Source organism: Bolinopsis microptera, chromosome 7 (genome assembly GCF_026151205.1).
Source record: "Bolinopsis microptera isolate Bmic1 chromosome 7, MBARI_Bmic_1.0, whole genome shotgun sequence".
NCBI lineage: Eukaryota > Metazoa > Ctenophora > Tentaculata > Lobata > Bolinopsidae > Bolinopsis > Bolinopsis microptera.
The window spans coordinates 8,916,691-8,944,553 of record NC_087078.1 but is presented as its reverse complement, the minus strand read 5'-3'; the positions used below and the strand labels follow the sequence as shown (position 1 = coordinate 8,944,553).

General features: G+C 39.5%; 2 protein-coding genes across 2 annotated transcripts; one reads left to right on the top strand and one right to left on the bottom strand.

Annotated features, from left to right (window-relative positions):
- Positions 1-1,844: 1,844 nt before the first annotated feature.
- LOC134819008 (cell division cycle protein 23 homolog) lies at positions 1,845-27,863 on the bottom strand. Its single transcript, XM_063828760.1, has 16 exons — positions 27,722-27,863; positions 27,340-27,405; positions 26,996-27,178; positions 25,236-25,343; positions 11,748-11,848; positions 11,460-11,607; positions 11,187-11,285; positions 10,434-10,521; positions 8,292-8,422; positions 8,039-8,128; positions 6,332-6,445; positions 5,941-6,079; positions 3,265-3,399; positions 2,962-3,079; positions 2,613-2,762; positions 1,845-2,414 (listed from the first exon to the last, which is right to left on the bottom strand). Exons 1-16 carry the CDS (start codon positions 27,821-27,823, stop codon positions 2,309-2,311), a joined length of 1,878 nt encoding a protein of 625 aa, XP_063684830.1. The 5' UTR covers positions 27,824-27,863; the 3' UTR covers positions 1,845-2,308.
- LOC134818003 (sushi, von Willebrand factor type A, EGF and pentraxin domain-containing protein 1-like) lies at positions 8,949-10,304 on the top strand. The gene is made up of 3 exons (XM_063827409.1): positions 8,949-9,577; positions 9,664-9,836; positions 10,058-10,304. The coding sequence occupies exons 1-3, from the start codon at positions 8,949-8,951 to the stop codon at positions 10,144-10,146; spliced, it is 891 nt and encodes a 296-aa protein (XP_063683479.1). The 3' UTR covers positions 10,147-10,304.

The window sequence follows — 27,863 nt, the reverse complement described above, 5'->3', positions numbered from 1 at the left end:
GAGGAGTTTAAAGATAAAATAGAGATAAGGATAAAATACATATATAAATAGATAAAGATAGCGATTAGAATATTAAATAGAGATTTTACAGCAATTTTACAAAAATGACACACATGGGCCACCTAGAGATATACATGATAAACCGGCTAGCGCATGTGTATCAAAAAAAATTTTGACACACATACGCTACCTAGGAAGCGCATGTGTATCATTATTTTTTTTTGACACACATGCGCTTCCATAGTAAAGTAAAGTGAAAATTAAATGACATAACATCATCACACATGTTTACAATGTATCAAATCACTTTATGGAAAAATATTAATATCTTACCACCAAAATTAATAAATAATTAACTACAACTTTATTTAAAAATTTTCGAATAAATTCAAAAAGCATCCCCAAAAGATAACCCTATTCATACTTCCCAGTTACTGGGCGGCGCTCAGCCTGTCATTCCGCCGAATCTTTATGAACATAATAGCCTGGGGTCCCCAGGTAAACTTCCCAGTGGAATAAAGATTTACAAATCGCTTTTATCAAATACAACTGAAGAGTGAAGAGCCATAAACTACGAAATATATCAGCACAAGTTCCAATTTGATGGTTATTGGTTATTTTATACCTTGCCCCGAACAATCTGAACAAAGACGACGAAAGTATAGTTGTAGGTTTACAACCTACCAGGACGCGCGCCGAGTTGGACTCGTCGACGCGACGGTCCATATATGGAACAGATATTTTACGAGTATCACCCGTTAAGCTTGTTTCACAAGCAACAAGTGGAATCGCGATCGCGCTATTGGAAGCGCCTTAATACATGTTACGCGCGAAAAGTGGCATGCAACGTATGTCAAGAAGCGCCGCGCGGCGAAAGGGCTTTGGCGATAGAGCAACGCAGGGTCTATTCAATTGTTATTTTACAATTACATGTCACATTTATTAATTACCAGAACCAAAATTTTAGAAGCGGGATAATTTTCACGAAAATTTCTGTCGTTCACGCAATACAAGTTAACGGGTGATACTCGTAAAATATTTGTTCCAGATTGCAGATATTAGGGACCGGCGGACCGCGACCGTTGACGAGTCCAGCTCGGCGCGCTTCCTGGTAGGTTATAATTATAAACCTACAAAGTTCAGGCCGTGAACACTGCGATGCCAATAACGGAGAGATTCCAAAAAGCGCCCGCTCATGATTTGTAATTGTGATTGAGCGCACGCCTTTGTGAACATCGGTACCACTCAAGCATGAACATTGAACAATGAAGTACAGAGCAGTATACGCGGTTTTGTTGTAGCGCGTGGCAGTTAGATTTACTGACGAATCAGATAATGAGGACATGGCGTAGGGTAGGATGCGTTAATTTACTAACTATCACACTACTATCATACAACATCAAACATTGATATCCTTTACTGATTACAACTACAAGCACAGCTCACCACAACAAACCAGCACCTAACTGAAAATCTGACACTATAAAACCTGGTATCCGCTATAATAATTGGTATCCGCTATAATACATAATAACTGATTACAAGCACAGCATACCCAACAAACCAGCCATCAACTCTGACGGACAGTGTTTTGTTGATTAATTTGTAAAGAATTTTGCTTCAAACTTCAGTTTTTCAGAAAAACCGTTCATTTGTGCAAAAAATTTTCGGTAATTTAACAATTTTTATAAAACTTAGAAAAAAATCCCGGTTCGGTCCCGGTAAAAATTCGGTATTTTAGCCGGGACCGGGATTAAGCCAGGATCCCGATCGAACCTTGCATATATCCAAAGTATCTGTTCTACCAGTACAGTGCCAGTTTTACCACAAATCAAAAAGTTACATTGTCTGACTTAATAGATAAAATGGAATGACAAACATAATATCAATGTTATCAATAAAACCAAAAGGAAAACGAGTTCCAAAAAACAAATACAAAAATACAAACAATAAATAGGGGACCGTTCACATTAAGTAAGCTTCACTTCTCTCTACTTATTTAAATAAGTTTCACTTTTCTTAACTTTAGAGAAATGACTTTCAACTTTCACCTCTGTCGACGTTAATGATGTCTGTCAACATGATCCAGAAATTACATAATTAAAAGTCCACTATATCTTGTATCTTTTATCTACTCGTAACTCGACTATGATGATGGAGTGTAATTGTAAGATTATTGCAACACTGTTCAACTCATATTCTGATGTAAAGGTAAATAGAAGGGTCTCGAGAGTTCAGATGGAGGAAAATGACTTGGTCGAACACGTGCGATTTTATGTGCGCGGCTCAGGATTTCATCTGCACGTGTTCAGAAGGACATGTCGTTATCACTGTGATCTTGGGGTGGTGGGGTTCTGCTTCTTTTCTGGGATCCCGGAGTTGTACTAGCTGAGCCTGACAGTGCTAACTTCACTCTGAAGGGAGAAGATTAAAATGTGATATCTCTACTATACAGTACTGACAGGTAATTAATAATTTATAGGTAGTGTAACCAACATCGCTCACAACGTCACTATCAATAACAGTCACCATCACAGTTACAGTCAATTTCAATCTATATTCAAATTATTAACTCATCTTTCACTTTCAGTTTCACTTTCAGTTTCGCTTACCTGAGGTTAGGTTTAGGAGTGAATCGTGGGTTGTAAACCCCACTACCGCTGTTACGATGAGCTGCTATCTGCCTCACTAGCGCTTTACCGTCATTCTTAGTTTCTTTGAACTCACAACACTTGTGAGCGTGAACATCTGCCTCTGGTAACCTGACAGTATTATAAACATGTGAATTATCTTAACTTTGTGGAATTTGAGGGCTTTTTGCGCTTGTTTCTCACCAGCATTATTCAGATGATGAACTTTTGCTAGAATAATAAAACCTTTAATCTTAAAGTTTAATGTTGATGTGTTTAGAACAGGTAGAAGAAGACGTTTACTTCAGACTGCTGGTGATGATAAACGTACCTATCATTTCTGAGGTAATAGTGAGCCAGGTAGCGGTATGCAAAGCAGATATCATCTCCAGGATCCAACTCAGCCGAGTTTACCATGTCCACATACTTACTGTACCACCTCACCGCACCTGACCATATATGATAGTGTAAGTATGCCCATATATGGTAGTGTAAGTATGCCCATATATGGTAGTGTTAGTATGCCCAACTATGGTAGTGTTAAACAAGCTCCTCGCCCAAAATACTAACCGGTGTTAAATAATCTAATTAATCAATTACTACTAATTGCCTAATTGTCTAATTAACCACATACCCTCCTCATCGTGCAGTTTCTCACAGACTTTAGCTAGTCGTATCATAGCAATATCCTCCTGGTCCCCAACATTAAGAGCTCTCATGTAACATTTCTTAGCTTTAGCAGGCTGCTCTAGCTTCTCATAACTCTCCCCTGGGATACCGGGGGTTTAGATACCGGGGGTTTAGATCCCGGGGGTTTAAATACCGGGGGTTTAGTAGATAAACAAGGGAATAAGGAGGGGGATAGAATATTATAGCTAATATCAAATACAGTCCCTTTTCCCCAAACCCCGCGGTAAATCTTTTTTGATTGAAATAAATTTTCGTGCACATACAGAATGAATGGTTAATAATTTAATATATATGTAGACCAAGCTCTGTGCACGGGATGCTTCCTGGAAGAATCCAGTTCTTTTAGCGGGGCACCCTACCTAAAGCCAAATTGAGATATAATAATCATATTCCTAGGGAAATAATCAGAAATCGAATACCAATCAAATAATATGATATATAGGAGTAGTAACCATATTTACTATGCAAAATGCCCCAACCTCATAGTGTAAATTTATATAAAATTCAAATTCCATACCACCACTAAACCCCAACAGTCAACACAACAGCCCAAGCAAAATTAAATAACTTCTTATATACTGTCATACTACAAATTAATTAAACATTTGAAATCTGTTAACCAGAGAATAAATTTCTAAACCTAATGCAAGTGAAATAATTTAGATGCAATAATGAATGCCTAATATGAGTATCATCTGTCAATGTCCTTGTAGAACAGTCTGTACAAGAGATATGAGTAACTAATATAGAAGAAAAAAAACAGGAAGTTGTCGTCTGTTGGAAAATAAATAAAATATCTAGTATATAAATTAGAATATAAAATAACATTCGGTCAATGTGTCGTCAATAAACTGTACAATTATCAAATGTTACAACTGTACTGGGTGATACAGTCACCAAAAATAAATACTAAGTATAATAAGTTAATAAATTAAATGTGGTCTGTAAAACTACCACTAGGTATAATAGGTCAATAAATTAAAAGTGGTTTATAAAACTACCACTGTGCGAACCCCTTCTCCAGTTAAAACATGTCAGTCATGTGCAGAATCAATCAGAATGGTAAGGTGGTAAAAAAGGGAATATCCTTTCGACACTTCAATTATATATGCCTCAGATTTAAAAGAAATAGAAGATACTTAGTTATCGTCGACTATGATTGCAGTGTAAAATTTGTCATATGAATTGTCGACGGTATAATAAGGGTCTGTTTAGGAACCGACCGGATTGGGGTTTTGGCTGCCGGACCGGATTCAGCCGGATTTGGATCCCCTGATTGAGCGCGTTTGTGCGAATTCCCTTTTTTTCATGCAAGTCTGAGTATCATTGGGTCACGTGACTTACAACCAGAGGTGCTTAATAAGGTTGTTCGTAAGCAGGCACTGTCTAGTACAGTACTAATCACCGTCTGGCGTCTAGAGCTGAGTCACATGATTGCAGTAATGAGCTAATTAAGTAGCTACCCAGACCCTGAACACGTGACCTTCATATTTCGTATTTCATAATCAGAAGATTAAATACTGCCAATTTTGCGATTATAGCCGGGGGCTAGCCCAGGGAGGTGGCCCAAAATATTTTCCGGTTTTTTCTAATTCCGCACCTACCCCTCGATACACTATTCTGTATTCTGGACTCAAGGTTTCCCCCGGTAATGCGATTCCCTGTACGTCTCGAGAACGACTCGGACCGAAAACTTTTAAGTTAAAATTTTTCGACATTCGAAGTTTTTCTGAAAACCACTTTTTTCCACGATTCAGGCTGTTCATTATCAGCCGAAAATATTTTTTCGGTTTTTCGAAGTCCGCACCTACCCCTCGATACACACTTCTGGACTCGAGGTTTCCCCTGGTAATGCGATCTCGAAAGGCAGACCTCCCCTTTGCAATACGAGCTCGGAAGCGGGAGCTCTCGATACAGGAAGTACGTCTCGAGAACGACTCGGACCGAAAAACTTCTAAGTCAAAATTTTTCAAAGTTTTTCTGAAAACCACTTTTTTCCACGATTCAGGCTACCCTGTTCATTATTAGCCGAAAATATTTTTTCGGTTTTCGAAGTCCCCACCTACCCATCGATACACAATTCTGGACTCGAGGTTTCCCCTGGTAATGTGATCTTGGAAGGCAGGCCTCCCCTTTGCAACACGAGCTCGGAAGCGGGAGCTCTCGATACAGGAGGTACGTCTCGAAAAACTTCTAAGTCAAAATTTTTTAAAAGTTTTTCTGAAAACCACTTTTTTTCCACGATTCAGGCTACCCTGTTCATTATTAGCCGAAAATATTTTTTTGATTTTTTTCGGTAAAAAAAACTGAAATCCGGCAAAAATCCGGCAAATTTTTTTCCAGCCGGAGCCGGAACCGGAACCGGATTTTGAAGCCGGATATCCGGCCGGAACCGGATTCAGCCGGATTTCCGGTCGGTTCCTAGGTCTGTTGTTATAGATGAGAGTAGCTGTTTCTTATACGAATCACTAAAGCTTTTAACATCGGACAGATTTCGTAGATCTGTTGGAACATTATTCCAACATTTTGCCCCCAAGTATTGAAAGTTTTTATGTGATGTTGATCTGTTAACATATATATAACATATAATCTATAATTAAAGAAATGAAAAGCAACCTACCGAGAGCAACTATCATCCTGGAATCAGTGGGTCTTAATCTCTGGGCCTCCATATAGTAATACAGACAGTAAGCGTGCATTTTCAATAACTCATATGTCTGACCAATTCCGTACCAGGCTCGGTAATCACGTGGGTTAACCTGCAAGTTAGAACTGTTACCTTGGTAATCACGTGGGTTAACCTGCAAGTTAGAACTGTTACCTTGGTAATCACGTGGGTTAACCTGCAATTTTGAACTGTTACCTTGGTAATCACGTGGGTTAACCTGCAAGTTAGAACTGTTACCTTGGTATTCACGTGGGTTAACCTGCAAGTTAGAACTGTTACCTTGGGAATCACGTGGGTTATGACAGTATTATAACACAAAACAGTAAGATGAACTCCTACTAACATCTATAGCGTTCCTGTAGCACTCTATTGCCATGTTGTAGTTCTTTAGTTCCACGTACTCGTGCCCCATTAGGGTCCAGGCAGACAAGTAGTCGGGGTCTAGTCGTAACGCTCTCTGTAACGGGTATTAGCATAATTAATTAAAAGATATTAGCATAATCAATTAAAAGATATTAGCATAATTAATTAAAAGATATTAGTAGTAAATCTTTCAAAGTACGAAATATCTCTTTAAAAGAGCATCCTAGGCACCTTATAGATATCAAAACGCATAAAAAAGAAAACAAAAAACATCAACCATCTTCTAACTGCTTCCACTCCTCCCTATCTAAAGCTAAAAATCTAAGGTCTTCGAAATCAGTCAAATACTTAAGTCTAATTTCAAGATTTCTACTAGTCAAGTCTTTTCTAATAACATCTAATAAGTTTAAACATGGTCTACCGTCTCCCTTCCATAAAAATATCAGAATTTATAGCAAATAACATAGAGGTGTATGCTGGTGAGTCTTCCTGTCCTCTTAAGATATGTCCTAACATTCTCCATCGAAACTTAGAGACTCTCACAGACAAGGGAGTGACATAACAACGAGCATAGAGTGCCTCATTAGAAATAACCCCAGTAGGCCATCTGATGTTGAGGATTCTTCGGAGGTGTTTGCGATGAGCAATATCAAGTTCATTCAACGAAGCTAGTGGTGCAGCCCAGGAGTTGCAGTTGTAGAGTAGAATAGAGACTACTTGTGCCTCGTAGATTTTGATCTTCCTTTGGACTGAAATCTTGCTCTTCATCCAAACTTTCTGAAATTTACTAAAGGCAACATTACCAAGGAATATTCGATTCTTGATATCCGTAACAGTGCACATCAACGATCCTAAAGTTTTGTTAGAGCGCCACTCTTCATCACCTCTATACACTTTTGCAACAATCACCTTGCGTTTAACAGTGGGTTTAGGATCTGCTAAATAAAAATGGACAAATTCAGTCTTGGAAGAATTGATATGAAGGTCCCACTGCTGGAATATATCTTTAGCGATAGGAAGCATTTATTTGAGTGGAGCAAGTTCAGTGTTATTAAAGTCAATATCATCAGAGTATCCTGTTTCGAGTGGCATGAATTCTTCTGAGATAGGAGGATAAGGGATTGGATGATTCACTGGGTAAGGTGTTGATGATACTTGGGAGAGTACAGATCTGAGGTGAATAAGTGCAGCGGCTTCAACAACAGTAAATAGATTACCTGATAGTGCATCTCCTTGAAATGCTCCAGTTGTGCTTTGGAACTCAATTGATACAGTATTATTGACTTTTACTTTCAACACTGTGTTTGATAGTAGGAGCCGTACCATCCTAATTTCATCACTAGTACAGCCAGCATCTTCAAGAACATTGAGTACTGTTTCTCTGCTGATGGTGTCAAAGGCACTTGACATGTCTATACTCATTCTGTGGTAGCTCCAATGCTTTCTAAGTACCACTGAGGTTAGCATACGTTGAGACCAAATTATATCGCCACAACTTCTACCTCTCTTGTAAGCACTTTGTGTAGGACCGGCTAAGATATTAGCGTAATTAATTAAAAGATATTAGCATAATTAATTAAAAGATATTAGCATAATTAATTATAAGGGTGGGTACGATATTGTTTGGATAAGAAACAATAATCCCGTGATTAATTTCTGTACTATTGGGCATATTATTGATCAGTACCTGGAAGTAGGTGATGGCTTTGTCGTGGTTCCCGTAGATAGAGTAGAAGTTACCAACTACACAGCACGTCTCTGGGCGGTACTTGTCAACCTGGTCAGTTTAGGATTATTTTAGGGTCAGGTTAGGGTTATATTGTCATATTATATATCGTTATAATTATAATCATTATATCATATTATTATTATCGTTAAATCCGGTCATTTTAGGGTGAATTTATTTATTATAGATAATCGTATATCTCTTTACCACTTACCTCAACTGTATGGTGAGCTAGATAGTTGAGTGCTGCCTTGTCTTCCTTCACGTAGAGTATGTTGGAGTACATGTCCACTATATCAAGCCTGTTTGGATCCTTCTCTAGCAGTTCTTTACACGTGTCTTTAGCTGAAATTAAGTCAATGAAAATTACTAAATAAAATTGAAATGGGGGTAGAGAAAGCTCGATCTTAGAACGATATGCAAAAGTTAGAGTTGTTTACTGATTCTGAGTTTGAACCTTGGACGGGCAGAAAACTCCCGCATTTTCAGTAAATTTCATGAAAAAGTATTTTCACACAATAAACGTGTTGTGTTAAAATATCGGCACACCCTCTCCAATCACAAAACCAAAAGTTGTCTGGTGCAAATAATAACTGATGCACAATAAGAGCGATAAGTGTTATCGCTCGTGCGCGGCACCCGACTACCATCACTACCATGAGCCTAAAGGGTTGTATTATTAAGTAATTAATTGAATCATTGAAAATTACCTTCAAACCACTGAACCAGCGATTAGTGAATATTGGGGTATAATTAAATCAGTATAATTACGATAACCAAGATGTGGCTTTGTGGGGTAACTCATTATATTTAAACCTCCGAATCCCGAATAAATATTCATTGTAATGATTCTCTGACAATATTTCCAGAAATGTTGTTGCTTTTTTCGCAGCTCGCTCTTCTTGGACTTCTGACAGGGTTGGTGTTTACAGACGAGAGGAAGCATTTCGGACTAAAGTTTGGTACTCAAGTTGGAGATCATATCCTGATTAAACTAGACATGCATCCACTACAGGAGGAATTCTCAGTTTGTAGCTGGATCAAGAGGATCCCCCACTCAGATCCAATCCCGTACTGGTTTACATACGCCTCACCCAGCATAAATTATGAAATCATGATAAGAGATGATGGGGTCTATTGGATTTTCAACCAGCGCTCAGACTTCATGAGCAGTGTTATCAGTCCTGATAACGAGTGGAGACACCACTGTGTGACCTGGAGCTCATCTTCCAGTCAGTTTCAAGTGTTCTACGAGGGTAAACTTATCGGAACAGACAATACCCCCACTGGTAGGAAGCTTGGTCTCAGCGGAAACATCGCACTGGGAAATATAGTCAGGACAAACGGTCAGGTTACTTCACCTGAATACAACTTTGGTGGAGAGATGTTCAAATTAAACGTGTCCACCAAGGCCTTGGAGGAGTCTGAAGTTAAGATGATGAAGGGGAACGGTCTGTGTTCTGATTATGAGGATCAGTTCGGTCTAAAGAGATATATCAGGTGAGCGGCTAGCTGGGGGTGCAGTCTATATTATATATATATATATTATCACAGTCTATCACAGTTCTAACCGTTACACTCCACAGATGGGAGGACCTGTTACAAGAGGAGAGGTATGGGAACGTTACTTTGGTAGATGTGGGGTGTGAGGCTGAGGGGAGGGCGGCAGTTTGGGACGTCTTGTACAGCAAGGAGTTCTACAACAAGATTCTCACCAGCCAACTTCTTAACACCCTAACCAGCACCTGGGATCAGCTAGGTTTGTACTATTTGGGAGGGGGAGGCAGGTAAGTTAAGTTGCAGCTCGTATGTCACGTGACGTCTTATTGCAATCCTGCAGAAATCTCATAGAAATCAAGACCACTAAACTTATAGTAGATCAACTATTTCCAAGTTTAGTATAGAATGCTAAATAAGTAAGTAACTATATATACTAACTAGTAACCATCTTTGTTCTATTTAAAAATAATCAATCTGCAGAGCATTTCGTGGGATCCAAGATATCTGAGGGCTTCATAAAACACTTCAAGTACGAGCATGGAAATAGTGACAAATGTGACGAAGATTAATCATCAGCATGACCGCCTGTGATGTTGTGATGAAATTCATGATGTTTCATGATTGGCATTTAAGACTGAACATTTTAGAATCTGTTTTTCGCAATGAGAGTTCAACAGCTTGATTGAAAACATGATATTTTTAAACCTTCATTTGCTTTTAGACAAAAGAAAAATATCATTCAAGTTAACCAATTTTTACATTTAATCCAATAACTATTGATTGGGAAAACTTTTCAACTTGATTATAACACGATATTTATCCAAGAAACATTGTTGAATTTGTACAATGTACATACCTATATCGTACTCTCTCAAAGCGTAGTGAACTTCAGCCCTCTTAGCCAATAGGTAAGGGTTGTTTGTCAGACCCATATCTTCTAGTGCCTGGAAGTAAATGGAGATTATAAGGTGAGGCTAGTGCTGTCTGGTGAGCGTGGCACACATCCCAGTGTGACACACATCCCAGTGTGACACACATCCCAGTGTGACACACATCCCAGTGTGACACACATCCCAGTGTGACACACATCCCAGTGTGACACACATCCCAGTGTGACACACATCCCAGTGTGACACACATCCCAGTGTGACACACATCCCAGTGTGACACACATCCCAGTGTGACACACATCCAAGTGTGACACATATCCCAGTGTGACACACATCCCAGTGTGACACACATCCCAGTGTGACACACATCCCAGTGTGACACACATCCCAGTGTGACACACATCCCAGTGTGACACACATCCAAGTGTGACACATATCCCAGTGTGACGCATATCCCAGTGTGACGCACATCCCAGTGTGACGCACATCCCAGTGTGACACACATCCCAGTGTGACACACATCCCAGTGTGACACACATCCCAGTGTGACACACATCCCAGTGTGACACACATCCCAGTGTGATTCATATCCCATTGTGATTCATATCTCAGTGTGATTCATATCTCAGTGTAATCCATATCTCAGTGTGATTCATATCTCAGTGTGATTCAGCACTGGATCACACTAAGAATAACAACAAATACTTGACGACAAAAACCTGTATAAAAGAAAGAGCATCGTTTGCGTAGTACATTTCCTGACAAACTTCGACGTAAAAGAAGTTCTTCATCCAGTGGTGCGGTAGTGATGGTAACGTCTGGGTGGGCCGATATGAATATTACAAACGATCATAATCGCAATAATTCTCGACGGAGTACGATTTATTTCGCTGTACGAATCTCGCTAATCGTGATAATCATTCAGATCACTTCGACTATGAAACTGATCAATTAAAAGGTATTTTTTACTGAAAGATAATAACTAGAATAACCTGAAGTTGGTTCTTGTTTTTGATGAGCTTAGCCAATGTTTTCCAGGAGCCCCAGAAACTAGGATCAGCGTTAAGGGACTCCACAAGGGTAAGAATAGCTCGATCTACCAAAGCAGACTTACTGAGAATCACCCCAAGTAACCACAATCTGAAGATAATTATTCTCAGTATTTCATGATTTAGAACAATCTGTATTTAAACCTATTAAATTTAAGAAGTTGAAAACGCTGATATCCATTTAAAAAACAACACATTAGAGTAAACTAATAAATTGAGTTGTTTGCAAACCCGTAAGTGTCGAGTTTGTTAGCCTGTCTGAGCTGCTCCATTTCTATTCTGAGGTCCACCAACTCCTCGTTGTTTACCTCACGCCGGCTTTTGACGTCCACCTGTCACAAACAGTCGTATGTAAAAATCTTATTCCCTAAATCGTGAGTTCATTTCTACAGCGGAGTGTGGGTTAGTTGACCACTACAGTATAAATTAAAGTTCGTGATTTTCAGCAAAACTTACCGTTTGAACTGGCCGGCAAATCACAGACTATTAATAAACGCGCGTGTTACGCGCGCAAATTCAGTTTGCAGCGCCAAGTACACGAATTCTACAATTATGCGTCTTCCATCGACCATGTTCAGAAGACGTTTCCAGTAGATGTTTTCTTCTCAAAATGTGGGTATGTCGCTTTTCAAAACTATGGTTATGCGCACAAATTTGAACCTAAATATTGCAAAAAGGTAGGTGCGTGCGCGAGTTTACATAGATAAATAATACTGTCAGGAGAAGACTACCCGGAGAAGGCCTTGTATTGTATGTATATTGACTATTGTTTATGGTTCCTAAAAAATAGATATAGGCTGGAATTATCACACATGATATTGATTGGAAATACCTTTAATAAACAGGTAACGAACAGTGCTTTATTGAGAGAAGTTTCACCAATACAATGATAGATCTCCACCGCTCAGGAATCGGGATATACTAGATACTGCCATAGTGCATATGTATTACTATCAGGCTTGGGAACCATGCCACAAGATGAAGATGATATGGTCCGGTAATGGTAAAAATGGTCCGGTTACGGTCGAAATCTCTAGGTACTGTTCCTGGCTACAAGCTTTCGCCTCTCATATTGCAATTAGTAATGAACAGTTAAGTGGTCAAACTGGTTTTGGTGAAGGATGTAGATTTAAGAATGTGGGATGTGAATGTTTTGAATTGATCCGATGCTTTAACTGGTTCCATGGTACACCGTCTATCTAGGAATGAAGTTCCGAGCCGATTTCTTCATTTAAAGTTGGAAAAAAATCTCTTCAACTGTAGAACTGACTTATTAATCCTAGCAGATAACTCCGTTTACCATTTGACATGTTCCAGTGTGAACGAAGCCTTCTCCGGACAAAACCTTGAAGGCAAGTCTTCTCTAGCTGAAGTCCGAACACTATAATTTATCTGATAAAGTGTATTACTAAGGTGCTCTGCTGATAATTGTAGTAAAGTAATCAATAAATGCCAAAAAAATGACCTCTGACGAGGCTCAAACCGGGATGAGCTAGTTAACTTTAGCGGCCTTAGCCGCAGTCCTACGTGAGGCTCAGCAAATTTACAATATGTAACTCTATAAAACTATATAAAAATACGCGCACGCAAGTAACTTTTCGTTATTTATGGATCCGAATAATAGCGACATACCAACAATTCTGAGAAATAAACCTCGTGCGACATAAAGCGACATAATCGCAATTTCGCCCACACATTTGCTAGAACACCTCCTCGACGTTTCCCTGAAATGTGTAGTGGATTTTGTAGGGGATTTTGCGCGCCGCACGTATGTCACATTATTTATCATTGTAGAATCTAAGACGGTAGCCGTCAGAAGTCTCACCAAACTGCTCGTATTTATAGACAATAAGATATAAATATAACCAATAACTAAATAACACATCCAACCCCACTCAGGCCGCCCATCCCAAAACAGCTGAAATCCAGGTAAAATCAAGATTGAAAATCTTAACCCCTGTTATGTGTAGGGGATTTATGTTCCGGAGTATTTGGAACATGTTTTAGTGTAAAAATGGGTAGTACCTGACCCAAACCATCAGAAAAATCAAGTTTCGACCTCTCAACCCACTCAGGCCACTCCCAGGGGCCACGCCCATGATCTCAAAATTACTGAAATCCAGGTAAAATCAAGACCGAAAATCTTTACCCCTCTAGGGGATTTATGTTCCGGGGTATTCTTTTTGGTATGACTAACTATCACCACTCATTCAATACAAGGAATATGTTAAATCAAAGAATATTCATGTTCATTTTTTTCGAATGAAGGTTCTTTATCGTATTTATTAAATGATAGTTTTGATAATCAGATCGAGCCAAATTTTATCGGATCGTATTTGGCCATTCAAATTACGTTTGATCTGAAAAAATGAGAGTTGTAGCTTCTCAGATGACCGAGATACGAGGCATGACGAGTTTATTTATTACGTGTGATCAGGTGATTCGATTACCTGTTCAGGTGATTCGATTACCTGTTCAGGTGATTAGATGGCCTCGTTAAATTGCAAGGGACACATAATCACCCAATCAATTTTGTTAACGAGATACATCAAATGCTTGATAACTTCGTAATTTCAAATCCATTTGGCCTCAATTTTTCAGATCAGATACAACAATTAATAATCTGCAGTAATCTGAAATAAATGGGCGTCTAGCATGTCCGGAAAGAACAATATAGGTGGTTTGATATTATATGGGAGTATTCTAAATATTCGAATTCTTAAACATTGGAGACGGAATCCTCGAATGAGTAGTTACAGCATGCCATCTGCAAAGTTACAGGTCCATAATATGAAACACGGTGGTGGTATAAGACCCAACGTACGTAACGTTAGTTTTGCCCCACCCCACCCCCTGTAGCTTTTCCTGGTTAGGCATGACCCTGGGAGTGGCCTGAGTGGGTTGAGAGGTCGAAACTTGATTTTTATGATGGTTTGGGACAGGTAGTACCCATTTGTAAACTAAAAAATGTCCCACCTACCCCGGAACATAAAAGCACTACAGGGGTGAAAAGCACTACAAATCCACTACAAAAATCAAGGAAACGTGCTCTCCCATGTTCTGTTTGTTTGTTTGGGGACTGGTTTGTAAGCCAGCCAATGGTTACGAATATAATATCAATAACTTTATTACATAATCATAAATATATATCATAAATAGATCAAATCTGAAACATAAATTTGCACGCAGTTAATAAATTTATAAAAAAAGAAAGGTTTAAATTGATAAAACAAAATATGGAGCACTCTGTGCTTCCAACAGCCTTTCAGACTCGCGCTAAGTTTGTTAGGGACTGATTTAGGATATCGTAGATATTGCTATGCCATGCCATTAGTTTGGATATATGTAGTGTTGTGATTGTTAAAATCAATTAATTACGGTTTGTGCTAATAGGAAAATAGTGATAGTGGGGAATGTGGCAGTGTAAATATGGACCTGGAATTTAGGATGTGTGGCTTACCGTATCCATTAATATTAGTTGCCGCTAGTCTTTTTTTTTTTATTTTTTTTTAGAGAGGCTGGGCCTGGTTGGCCCACGAGAGGATAGCATATGAATGCTTTGCCTACCTCTGGGGTATGGCAGTCCTGTGGGAGGATGCCAGTGGAATCAAGATGTGTAATCAAGGATGATGGTAAGTGTTGTGGGGTGTGTCATAGATAAACGCTTAAGTGGTGGTTGAGTGTGGAAGAGAGAGGCGAAATAAGACGGCGTTAAAGTAGTCGCTATGTTACACCTGTCTGGTCCAACTCCTCTGGCACCACTAAGCGTTTAGTGTGGTTTGTAAAGTTGACAATGGTGGAGATGTGTTGGTTGTCGAATATGTCATTGACAGAGAGGTAGTAGTCCCGGAAATATTGACCTCTTATTTGGGCAATAGCCGGGCACTGTCCGAGAAAGTGTGAGACAGTCTCCTCTTCGTCGCCGCATTTAGGACAAGCACTTGTGTCTGATTTGCGAATGGTGTGTAGGTGTTTGTTTAGGCCACAATGTCCCGTGATGAGGTGCACTGCAGTTCTATAATTTTGTCTGTTGTTACTGAGTGTAGTGTTGAGATTTTTGATGATGTTGATGTTTTTATGTCCAAGTGTCAGTTTAGTGTGTCTGGGACCATCAGTAATCCATGATTCTTGATTAAGTTTTGTGACTTTGTCGTTGATCAGGCGTTTGATGTAAGATTGTGGAATTGGGCAATTCAAAGTGGATTCACTGGTTGTACCATTTTTGGCCAGCTCGTCTGCTTTTTCATTACCCCACAATCCAATGTGTGCAGCTATCCATCTGATCTCTAAGGTGTTAGTGGATCCGAGTGTATTGAGGGTGTCGTAACAGTCTCTAGTAGTCCTACTCCTCGTTGAAGATGAGGATATGGCTTGAATAGAGGAGAGACTGTCTGACCATATGATGATGTGTGTGTTTGTATAAGTTGATAGATATTTACAAGCCTCGATGATGGCAGTGAGTTCTGTTTGATAAACAGTGCAATAATCGGGAAGCTTGAATGATCTTTCATCTAGTGTAGTGTTGTTGTTGTCTGTGGTGATAATATAACCAGCCCCGCTACCTGAGTCTGTGCGTGACCCGTCTGTGTAGCAGGTGATGGTTTCACTGGGGATGTTGTCGATGGTGTTTTGGAGTGAGCCTCTATATCCAATGTTGTCAGCTCCAGGAGTGGTGACCGTGAAGCGTCGTTCAAGCATCATGGTTGGTATAGATAGGTCTCTCTCTGCTTTGGGTGGTATGTTGAGATCTACCATGAATTGTTTGTTGATAGTGGTGTGAGTTGTGATGGTACCTTTTCTGGGGGCGATAGTTTCGAGGGTTAGGCTTCCATAAGCTTGAAGCCTGGCTGTGCCCTTTGCTGCTTCACCTCTCAGGAAAAGTATGATATCTGGAGTGTTAGTGAGGTGGTTCAGTGCGATGAAGGGAGTACTAGGCATGGCACCAGACATCATTCTCAATGCCAATGCCTGAACTCGTTTGAACTTCCTCGCGTTGGTGTCTGTTTGGGTTGCTCTAATCCATTGCCGCTAGTCTGTGATCAGTTTGTTCTGGTTTTTTTGTGTGCGAATATATATTCATAGTTTATTTTTGTAATATCATATAATATATAGTACTTAATAATAACCATATGACTAATAACTGATTTACTAATTAACTAATTAACTAATTAACTAATTAACTAATTAACTAATTAACTAATTAACTAATTAACTAATTAACTAATTAACTAATTAACTAATTAACTAATTAACTAATTCGCTAAACTAATATGACCGTTGTGTCCAGTAAATTTCAGACACGTTGTGACCTTCTTGTAGACCTGGAATATTATGTAATAAGAAACTGGGCCACGTGTCATCGTCATTTTCACTCTGCAGGTTCAAGAGCATGCGTTTTGTAGCCGACTTAAAAAGGTTTATGGAAAAAAGTGTGGGTAGGGTGCTTACATTTGCATTTACAGCATAAATTGAGAGTAGAGGTCCTTTGAAGAACATCGAAGATCTGAAATGTGTGGTGTTGTACTCGGCTAACCAGGAAGCTGCAGTCACGTGATCTGAGTTTGCAGTGGGTGCATTTTCTGGGATAGTCATACAGATTTGTTGAGGGACTGAGCTACGGAAATGTTTGATTCGGTGCATGAGAATTAGTGTGTTTTTTACAATAACACTGTGCACCGTGAGTATACCATTGTTATTGAAAAATTGTTTTGTGTGTTCTGGCAGTCGACCGTCTTTGTAAAAGTAATTAATGTGACCTGGCATTACTGCCCTGATACCCTGTTTTTGTCGTGAGAAGAGTGATTCAATGTGATTTTTTGCTGCAAACCCCCATACAATTGAACAGAAGTTTAAATGCGATTGAACAAAACTTTGATATATCTGTAGCCTTATTTGAATCGATAGGTGACGTTTTATTTTATACATAATTCCTACATACCGCATCATTTTTGATCTAACAACTGCTATATGCTTACCCCATGTTAGTTTATCATCCATTATAACGCTGACGATGGATTACTTTGTTGCTTACGTAATATGCGAATGACCCCTTAACGAGGTTGCGCTGTCCATATAATAGTTTATAACCTGAACAGTAACTAGGTAAACTGATTCGATTTATATTTGCATTTCAAAAGTCCAAACTACCCAGTCTGGGGACCGGTTGCCCATTATCCAAAGTAAATAATCAGACTATCAAAACATGTACCATTATAGTTTTTATAGCCGCTCTGACATTAGTAGCTAGTACCATTCTTGGTTACTAGTTGCTAATATGAGCGGGATATAAATACTTTGTTATTATAAAGGGTCTCAATAAGAGGTCTCGACTGCCTAGGCGTCAAACCTTGGCAGTCGGTAGTTTTCCTCTGGCCCGGGATCAGCTGACCCTAGGGACCAGAGGGTAAAGGTGTAGAGACTATGTGTATCTACAAATCTTTCGAGGTTGTTTTTACAAGAGACAGGGCTTGCTACGCAAGGGAAGAAAACCGGGAGAAACAATCACAAATTATACAAATAAATATATAATATTGTTATTATTATTATTATTAGTAATAGTTCATGCCAGCTACGTGGCTTACGCCTGCCTCTACCAGTCTACTGTATTATTATCATTATTTTGTGTTGATTCAGCTAGGAACTTCAAAGTTTCTAGACACATTTGGTTTGATAATTGAAGTGCTTTCCAAAAATTTCAAGTTGGTTGTTCACAATTTAAACGAGTTATGACCCTTTTAAGATCTTGCAAATACGTGATCCAGCACTTCATCAGTGATATCTTCACTCAATCAATGCCCTGATTGGTTGAAGACTGCTTATAGGACAGCAACCGAAGCGCTATAACGCAAATTTCTTCGGTTTTAAGGAACGTCACTATCAATATTCACTCAAAGTGTTCAGATCGTCATCCACCAACATGCTCGTTACCGCTTAATGCGTCTCATTGTTGCTCGCTAGCGAATAGCTCCCGATGAGATTACTGATTGGGTGACGAAATCACTGATTAAGTGCCGAGATCACGTATCTGCAATATTTTAAAAGTGTCATAACTCGGTTAAATTATGAACAACCAACTTGAAATTTTGGGAAAGCACTTCAATTATCAAACCAAATGTGTCTAGTAGAAACTTTGAAGTTCCTAGCTGAAAGCATTCTCACGTTATGGTGACAATAGCGAAAAAGAGGGAAAGGCGTGCCACACCCACTGTAATTAATTAAGTTTGACGAAACTCTTAGGAAATCTACTAGTTTGACTCATATCTATAATCTCTGAAATTTCTGTGCAATTCTAAGAAGAATTACGTGAGTTATTAAAGGGTTGCGTGTGGGCAGTTACTTTTGGGCCACCCTGTATATTATAATATAATATATATTATATATTACTATAAAATCAATATGCCCGTGTTTATACGTTTAACCCTCTTCAAGTTTCAGCCCAATCAAAATTAAAATATAATGATGCTGGGGCGGATATGGAGTGCGAGGAAAGCAGTTCTTCTCCAGCTGTTACTCTCCACAAGAACCAGATCCCAGCGTATGTCAGAACACGTGATAATACCAACTAACTCAGCACTCTTCTCTACATCCGTACACCGGTCCTGGTTGTTCGCCCCTAAATCTCTGTCAGGGCTAAAGAAAGCAAGCGTCTCGAGGGCGGATGTTATAGTTCTGGACATGGAGGATTCAGTTCCTATGGCTAAGAAGAATGAAGTGAGACACTTGTATAAGACTGTACTAAACGAGGGCTTGTTTCAAGGACGGGATGTGGTAGTCAGAATAAACGAGCCGAAGCGCCACTCACATATGAGAAGTGATATTGAGATGCTTACATTCGCTGGAGTTTCTTTTATGCTTCCGAAATGTAACGTCGACTTCCTCAAAATGGTCGAATGTCTGATTTCTAATCAGGAGGCTTTGAACGGATTAACACATATGTCTGTCAAGCTTGTGCCAATAGTAGAGTCTCTCACCGGCTTGGCTGAGGTAAGAGATATAGCGCATGCGTCAGCCAGGAACCGAGCCTTAGCATCAGGTTCAGCAGATTTCACGACGGAGGTTCAGTGCGAGGAAAATTCTGCTACTGGTCACTCACTCCTGACTCAAGTGGTACTAGCATCCAGATCAGCGAACCTCACAGCGGTGGCAGGGACCTGTCTGCACATTGACGATTATGTCCGAGCAGAGAAACACTTTACTACGATGAAGGAGTTAGGGTTCAATGGGGCAGGTGTCCTCACACTCTCTCAAGTCCAGCAAGCCAACAACATGTTCAGACCATCCATTTGCCAACTCAGAACAGCAACTAAGATTGCAGAAACGGGTGGGGATGAGATGTCGGCTATGCACTGTTTACAGATGGACGTACAAAAGAGCAGACTGGCTGCTGGTCCTCCACATCGAGCTAAATCTGATCATATTCTAGCCTATGAATCTCGATGCCGAGAGAAAGATCGACAAGATCACTCCAAAAATATTCCGATTCTAATCTTACGGAAGAAGGGACTCGAGACCGCAGTGCGTATAGGTGAAGTTATCAGAACCAATCTGGAACTGACTATAACTGAGTCTCACAGCGTTCTGTGGCAATCTTCCTTCCTCACCACTTCCAGACTACTAACCAGTTCCCCTGTTGCGTCTTCTCTGGGTCTCCCATCCTGCCCACTACCCTTCCTGCTAGCTAACATGCTATCTCTAGCCCTGAGCGTTTCCCAGTTCACTCAATCAGCACGAGTACACCTGGGATGTTACAACGTGGAACAACACAGGCCCCTGCTGGTGGGAGATACTGTGAGGTCTGTGGTTACGGTTCAGGGTGCCAGGCAGATTACAGGACACGAAGGTGAGGCGAGGTTCACTATTGTGGACTCCACTCACGAGCTGGTTAATCAGGATAATGTTAGGATTTTTAGTGTGGATAAGAAGTCTATGTTCCCTCCGCTAGCTATTGTTAATGAAACCGGAATATCTACACTAGGCGACGAGAACGTAAAACCGGCAACGTCATGGCGAGAAATGATCCTTGGTCATTTTTCAAGTCCAGGGAATCTACCTTTAAGTTCAACATCTCCAGTCCTTAATCCAGGTGAAGTTGTGCTCCACACGGATGTTAAAACATTTGGAAGAACTGAAACGAGCTCGATCTGCAACCTGTTCAAGGTGACGAACCCTCATCACCACAATGTCACACGGTATTCCACCACGGAGATCCTGGTGCCAGGACCGGCTGTTATAGCTGCCATGGTCAGCAACTCTGAACTGGATTTAGGGGAAGTCTTGTACGAAAACTACGCCTGCCAGGAGAACATCAACAAGGTTAATCCGGGAGATATGATCTCTACCATCACCTATATCTGCTCTGTGACACCTGTTCCGGGTGCTGAGTTCCTGGAGGAGCTGACTGTCAAACATCTGGGAGTTAAGAACACCGACTTGGAGTACCTTCTTGTTGCAGGTAAAAGTGAAGGTGGTATAACTAGAGATCTGTTCACCAGAACATCTATGAAACCTTCTGATTACGAGGATATTTGTGTAAATCAATGTCCGCTGTTATTCCGCAAAATTGTGAGCAATGCTACCCGAAATATTATTCGTTTTAAATCAGCACAGAATTAAATTTTAAATATACGATACGTTTGTCCCTTATCGAGATACCAGTGGAATGTTAACGAGTCCAGCATTTGAAATGGCGACACGCTTTTGTGGCGGCCTTGGGAAGGTGTTAACATCAAATAACGTATCGATTTTGAAATATTTATTTGGAATTTCTTTTATACTTTTATGCTTTTCCGCAGAATGATTTATGTCAAATGGTATGCAAATTTACTCCGCTATTTAACAACTAAGTACTCAAGCATGGGATAATTACCTTCGTATATTTAAAAATAATGATTATTTCAACCAATGTTATGACTACTTCAATTTTCCATGATTATTGCCGTTTCCTTTCAACAATATTAAAGCAGCCAAATAAAACATAATGTTTAATTTGAGGAACATATAATTGTATCTTATGTGCTCACAGCTATATAGTGGTAAAATATTTACAGATGCATAATGTTGCCCAAATACCTGATCCATATTCAGCTTATGTTGGAATTATTAAATTCCTACATTATCTTGGAAAATTGCAATAATAAAAATAATAATAAAATTTGGTAGCTTAAACACAAACTCTAAGCCCAGTGGATAAACCACAAAACTTATGCTCTATTGTGTGAAACAAAGATACTATAATTAACGAACACGAACCATATTGAAAAGACAGCTTGATTAAAATACTGATTGGTCTCTATTATTTATTCATTCACCAACAAAATTACGCAAATGTTTAAGTTGTAAATGTTTCAACCAAGAAATATATGACACATTTTGAAGTTCGTAGATGTATAATTGTGACGTGCACTATGTTAAGAAATTTTAAGTGATATGTACTTTTATTATTTTGAATCCTTAAATAAATTGATGAAATAAAACTTAGACGGGGGTAAAGATTTTCGGTATTGATTTTACCTGGATCTGAGTAATTTTGGGATGGGCGTGGCCCCTGGGACTGGCCTGAGTGGGTCAAGAGGTCGAAACTCGGTTTTTCTGATGGTTTGGGACAGGTACTAACTATTTGACTACCAAAACATGTTCCACCTACCCCGGAACATAAATGCACTACGGGGGTAAAGATTTTCGGTCTTGATTTTACCTGGATTTCAGTAATTTTGGGATGGGCGTGGCCCCTGGGAGTGGCCTGAGTGGGTCAAGAGGTCGAAACTCGGTTTTTATGATCGTTTGGGTCACGTACTACCTATTTAACCACCGAAACATGTTCCACCTATCCCGGAACACAAATCCACTACACCTGTGAAATTCACTACAAATCCACTACACAAATCAAGGAAACGTGCTCTCCCATGTTTAGTAGACCCTTTACCCAGGAGGCATCATGTAGCCTCCAGGCTCGACAAACCCCGACAAACCCCGACAAACCCCGACAAACCCCGACATATCCCGACAAACGGGGTTTGTCGAGGGGTTTTGCCTCGGGCCCACCGGCTACATGAGGCCTTCTTGTATAGTGTTTTTCCACGTAAAGCTTGATGACTCCGTCTCGGCTTTTTGTTGGGAGACTCAAAAAAAAAAAAAAAAAAAAAAAAGCCTCCAGGCTCGACAAACCGGAAACCCCATCAAACCCCGTCAAACCCTGACAAACCCCGACAAACCCCGACAAACCCGACGAACCCTGACAAATCCCGACAAACCCCGACGTGTCAAGATATGTCGTATCATGTCGGGCCCACCGGCTACATGATGCCTCCCAGGGGGTCCAGGGGATGTTTTCTCGGTTTTTGAGTCGAATGTGAATCTTGTAATTACTTAAATAACTTGCCCCCCATTTGTGGCCCACTTGCCCCACCTGTGTCCTGTATCTGACCGTTTAAGAGTGGATCAGTATATATACGTATTTGGTATACCTTAGTTCCCAAAAATTTGTGTGCCATTATATTGAGCACAATTTATTTGAGCCCGAAAAATTTGGGCAGAAAATTTGAACTCATTTGGGCGACCGAAAATTTGGGCACAAATTCTTCGAAGAATGAACGATTTTCCACTAAAATGTAAGTTAGATATTTGCCTTAGTTCATTATTATTCCTTATTATTCCAGTCATTTTGCTTTCAATTTTAAGTAGGTGGTAGTCTGAGTTGTTTCACATTATGAAATTTACGATCTGCCCAGTAACTACTAAAAAATACAGTGATGATGGCACAGTACAAAATGATAGATATACAATAGTGATATTTAGTCTCTCAATCAGATAGTTTAGTCTACTTACACTCAGCATATCTTATCATACCCCTTTCACATACAATTATCATTATGACGCCTCACCAGATGGTCGAAAGGTTTGACCAGTGTCCAGTTCTTTGAGAAAATCCTTCTTCCCCACATAGAATCAGTTCGAGCCTCCATCAACAACCCTGAGCAGAAAGCGCTACTGATATCGGATGTGTTTCAAGACCAACATACACAGACACTAAAAGATCTGATGACAGCCAACAACTGCATCCTACAGAAAGTTCCAGCTAATATGACCCATCATCTACAGCCCCTGGACATATCTATCAATGGACTGGCTAAGAAATTCATGCGCAATAAGTACGAAGATTGGTACGCGAAAAACATAGTGTGTCAGCTCAATGGAGGAGTTTCATCAGACAATGTGAAAATTGATACCCGCTTGACAGTGATCTGTGAAGTACACGCTCGTTGGATCAACGAACTTTTTGTATATTTAAAAGGGAGGCCAGATGACATAAGGAAAGGCTTTGAGAAGTCAGGTATAACTGATGCTTGTAGATCAGACTTTACGGTGGATGATAATCCATTTGCAGATCTTGTTTAAATCTCTAGCTATCCGTACCTCTAGCCATTTGTTTTATTAGTAGCTGTTAGCTATTCCAGTTATTTCTATTCATTTAAAATATAAGCCTTTTTACTTGGTCAAGCCATGAATGACAGATTAGAAAACTAAAATTTCAAATATTATTTCACTTGGATATGAAGAAAAAGCCATCTTTCTATAGATTTCAGGGCCACAGGCCAAATGCCAAAATTTTGGTTAGCAAAAAATTTAGCAGACGGAAAAGATTTATGCAATTAATTTGGTCTGCAAAAAATTTGGGCGAGAGGCCCGCTCAAATTTTTTGTCGCCCAAATTTTTGGGAATTAAGGTAATATAATGATTAAAATAGTTGCTATGAACCAATAATATTAGAGGTTTTTACTAGAACTGTCCAAATTTGTGGCAAGCTTGCCCCAATCTATAATACCTAACCGTTTTAGAATTTGTAGGGTGATTCGGAATGAGCATTCCTAAATACACCGTGTCTGGTTGGTTTCAACCCTTTCAACTGCCCGTGCCCTTTTGAGATACAAGAAAAGTCGCCATCAACATACTGGAAGCTGTATATCCGAGAAAGCTTAAATGGAAAAAATTTTTTGAAAATGTCCTACCAGCTTTCCGCGACCCAAATTTCACTGTTTTGACCGAATTTTTCTTGAATGACCATCTTACAAGGTCAGTGAGGATAGCACAAGACACCATTGAGGTACTCAAAGTTCTATTCCCAAAGAAAGCTTTGATAAACGGAAAATCATCACAATATAAAGAGAGATTTTGGAAGATTTTTGAAGAGGAGCTTTTCTGCCGTCCCTACTCCTCTTGACCGAAATTTCGCGGTTTTGACTGAAATTTTAACCAGCAACCGATCAGTGAGGTCAGTGTGAGTGACACGAGTCACCACCAAGGTACTGGAAGCTGTATATCTGGAGTCACATTTTTGTGATGTTTCTGATAAAAATACCAGATAATTCCGGATACATGCGACCAAAGAAATAATGTGAGAAAATGAATCGGAAATAATGTAATTACATTGAAACGTTGAACAGTTTTCTTAACCTGTGTATATACATTGTACATTACAATGAAAACAACGATTCTACAAACTCAAAGTTTCATGCAAATGCAATCATCAGTGTCAGAAATGATTGCATTTGCATGAAACTTTGAGTTTGTAGAATCGTTGTTTTCATTGTACAATGCTCCCCTCCCGGGTAGAGCACTCTTGAAACTGGATTTCTCCAAAAGAAACATCATTACATTGTACATTATATATATAGTATATACTATATACACCTTATATACCTTGTATATACTACAGTACTATACCTTGTCAATCCTAGACTTTTCGCCGCTCAGGTATTTGCAGTAGTAAAAAAGGAAGCGACCATTCTGTGTTTCAGTGTCTTTCAGTGTAGCTACTGCTCTTGCATACTCCTGCAATTTGTGAGCAGTTAAATTATTGCATACTCCTGCAATTTGTGAGCAGTTAGATTATGGGGGGGGGGGGGGGGGGGGGACATGTCCGCCTAAGTCCTGTCTTTTTTGGATTCTATGAGACAAGCGAACATGTTTTTGGGACATTAGCGGACATTGACGGACATTGGTGGACATTAACGGACAAACATTATGAGGATTTTTCGCACATGATTTTGACACAATATTTTCGGCTAATAATGAACAGGGTAGCATGAAATGTGGAGAAAGGTGGTTTTCAGAGGAACTTTGAAAAATTTGCAAAGTTTTTCTGAAAACCACTTTACAAAATCTTCGGTCCGAGTTTTTTTGCCCTAAATTTTTAGAAACCTAAATAAAAAGTTGGCCCTTTTTTGCCCCTTGTCCAGATTTAATGGTGGGGGGGGGGGGGGGAGGCAATGCCCGCTTCCTACACCCCTGACTTGATCCTGAACTTGATACCTCTTCTACCAGCATTGTGATTGTTCATTCGTCACGCCTCTCTGGCTCAACCGACTGATACGGGATATCAAGGTCACGTGGCTCCATACTGGACTCTAGACAGTGACTCAGACGGTGATAATCACTGTTCCAGAGTCCAGACAGTGGCTGCTTGCCAACAGCTGAACAGCCCTGTCAAGCGCAGAACCGCTCCATGTGTTTGTAGATCACGTGATACCGATGTAGCACATGTATTTCTAGATCTTGTATCTTGACATCTCACTTCGCACCTCAAAATACATTTAAAACAGGATCTATAGGGTGAACCACATAAAACTTTTTGTATCACCCTGCCTCATTAGCAGATTTTAGCAAAATTTTACAATATTTAACAAAATTTATCAAAATTTAACAAAATTTAACAAAATTTAACAAAATTCTAAAATTTAACAAAATTTTTAAAAAATAGCTATACTAATTTTGTTGTCCATTTTTGTCCGCTAATGTCCACTTTTGTCCGCCAATTTCCACCTGTGTCCACCTATGTCCTGTCCTGTCCAGTGTCCTGTCCTTTTTGGATTCTATGAGACAAGCGGACATAGACGGACGTGGTAGGTACCACCCCATTATTGCACACTCCTGCAATTTGTGAACAGTTACATTATTGCATACTCCTGCAATTTGCGAGCAGTTAGATTATTGCATACTCCTGCAATTTGTGAACAGTTAAATTATTGCATACTCCTGCAATTTGCGAGCAGTTAGATTATTGCATACTCCTGCAATTTGTGAACAGTTACATTATTGCATACTCCTGCAATTTACGAGCAGTTAAATTATTGCATACTCCTGCAATTTGTGAGCAGTTAGATTATTGCATACTCCTGCAATTTGCGAGCAATTAGATTATTGCATACTCCTGCAATTTGTGAGCAGTTAGATTATTGCATACACCTGCAATTTGCGAGCAGTTAGATTATTGCATACTCCTGCAATTTGTGAACAGTTATATTATTTCTAGTTATTGGTTACATTCTGAAGTTCATGTTCCATGACAAATAAAATCACATCAAATGATACGTAAATATCTAAAGTTTAATCTTGGGGGTGCACTAGGTTACTAGGCAACTATGTTACCAGGTTACTAGGTTACTAGGCCAGGTAACCACGTTACTTAGTAACTAGTTTCCTACCTGGGTGTGCATGAGTTGCAAAGCAAACATGATAAGATCGTAATCTGAGTTCCACGTGTTATCAGGTATTTGTGCCTTGTTAGTTTTGGGAAGGTGGACTAGTTGCTCAGATATCCAGCTAGAATACTCCCAGAGCCCCCGGAGCTGACACCCTGCATTAGCTTTGTACAGGTCCGTTCTCACCTGGGGATATAGATTATAGAGTTATCCAGCATCTACAAGTATACACATCACTGTCACGTGTCAAAACATTTAACCCTTATCCAGATCTATTATGGAGCTGAGTCCATTATATTACAACAAATAATAATACGACAATAGTAGAGAAGTGAAGAAGCTGATACCTGTTCTAGAGAAGCAGTGGCTGGAGGGTCAAGAGTGAGATCTCCATAGTAACTATCATCAATGTCCTGATAAGGTAGCAATATTAATTATCAGCATGAAAAATTCAATATCAGAACTCAGACTATGTAATATGTATACATTAATAGTTCATTCATACAGTAAGGTTATAGATTTGGATTCTTTTTGAAAGGCCGAGGTCAGGTATATTTTTGGTTAATAAAATATGCCTCACCACCAGAATAAACACCCTATTATTTTATTATTGAGACTCAAGAGTTCAATAAAATATATTTGTCAACCAGGATAGGCTAAGTGATCAAAAATAACTACAGTATATTATAGTATAATACTATGTATTTATATAACTACTATAGTACTTACATTGGTGTGACTGGTTAATGACGCTGATGATGCAGTCAGTATCACCGGGTCTACTGACGCTTCCATTGATAAGTCTGATAACAGTGACATACTTCCTTGCATAATCTGATATAATGTGTTTATTACAGCATTCAGTTTAACC

What these genes read in the sequence shown, in the direction of transcription:
- LOC134819008 (XM_063828760.1), bottom strand. Translation starts at nt 27,823, where the DNA reads ATGCAAGGAAGTATGTCACTGTTATCAGACTTATCAATGGAAGCGTCA. An exon ending in TAGCTCACCATACAGTTGAG is followed by an intron (nt 8,129 to 8,291) that starts GTAAGTGGTAAA and finishes TAAACTGACCAG; the next exon opens with GTTGACAAGTACCGCCCAGA. An exon ending in CAGGATGATAGTTGCTCTCG is followed by an intron (nt 3,400 to 5,940) that starts GTAGGTTGCTTT and finishes CCGGTATCCCAG; the next exon opens with GGGAGAGTTATGAGAAGCTA.
- LOC134818003 (XM_063827409.1), top strand. Translation starts at nt 8,949, where the DNA reads ATGTTGTTGCTTTTTTCGCAGCTCGCTCTTCTTGGACTTCTGACAGGG. An exon ending in GGTCTAAAGAGATATATCAG is followed by an intron (nt 9,578 to 9,663) that starts GTGAGCGGCTAG and finishes TACACTCCACAG; the next exon opens with ATGGGAGGACCTGTTACAAG. An exon ending in CAGCACCTGGGATCAGCTAG is followed by an intron (nt 9,837 to 10,057) that starts GTTTGTACTATT and finishes ATCAATCTGCAG; the next exon opens with AGCATTTCGTGGGATCCAAG.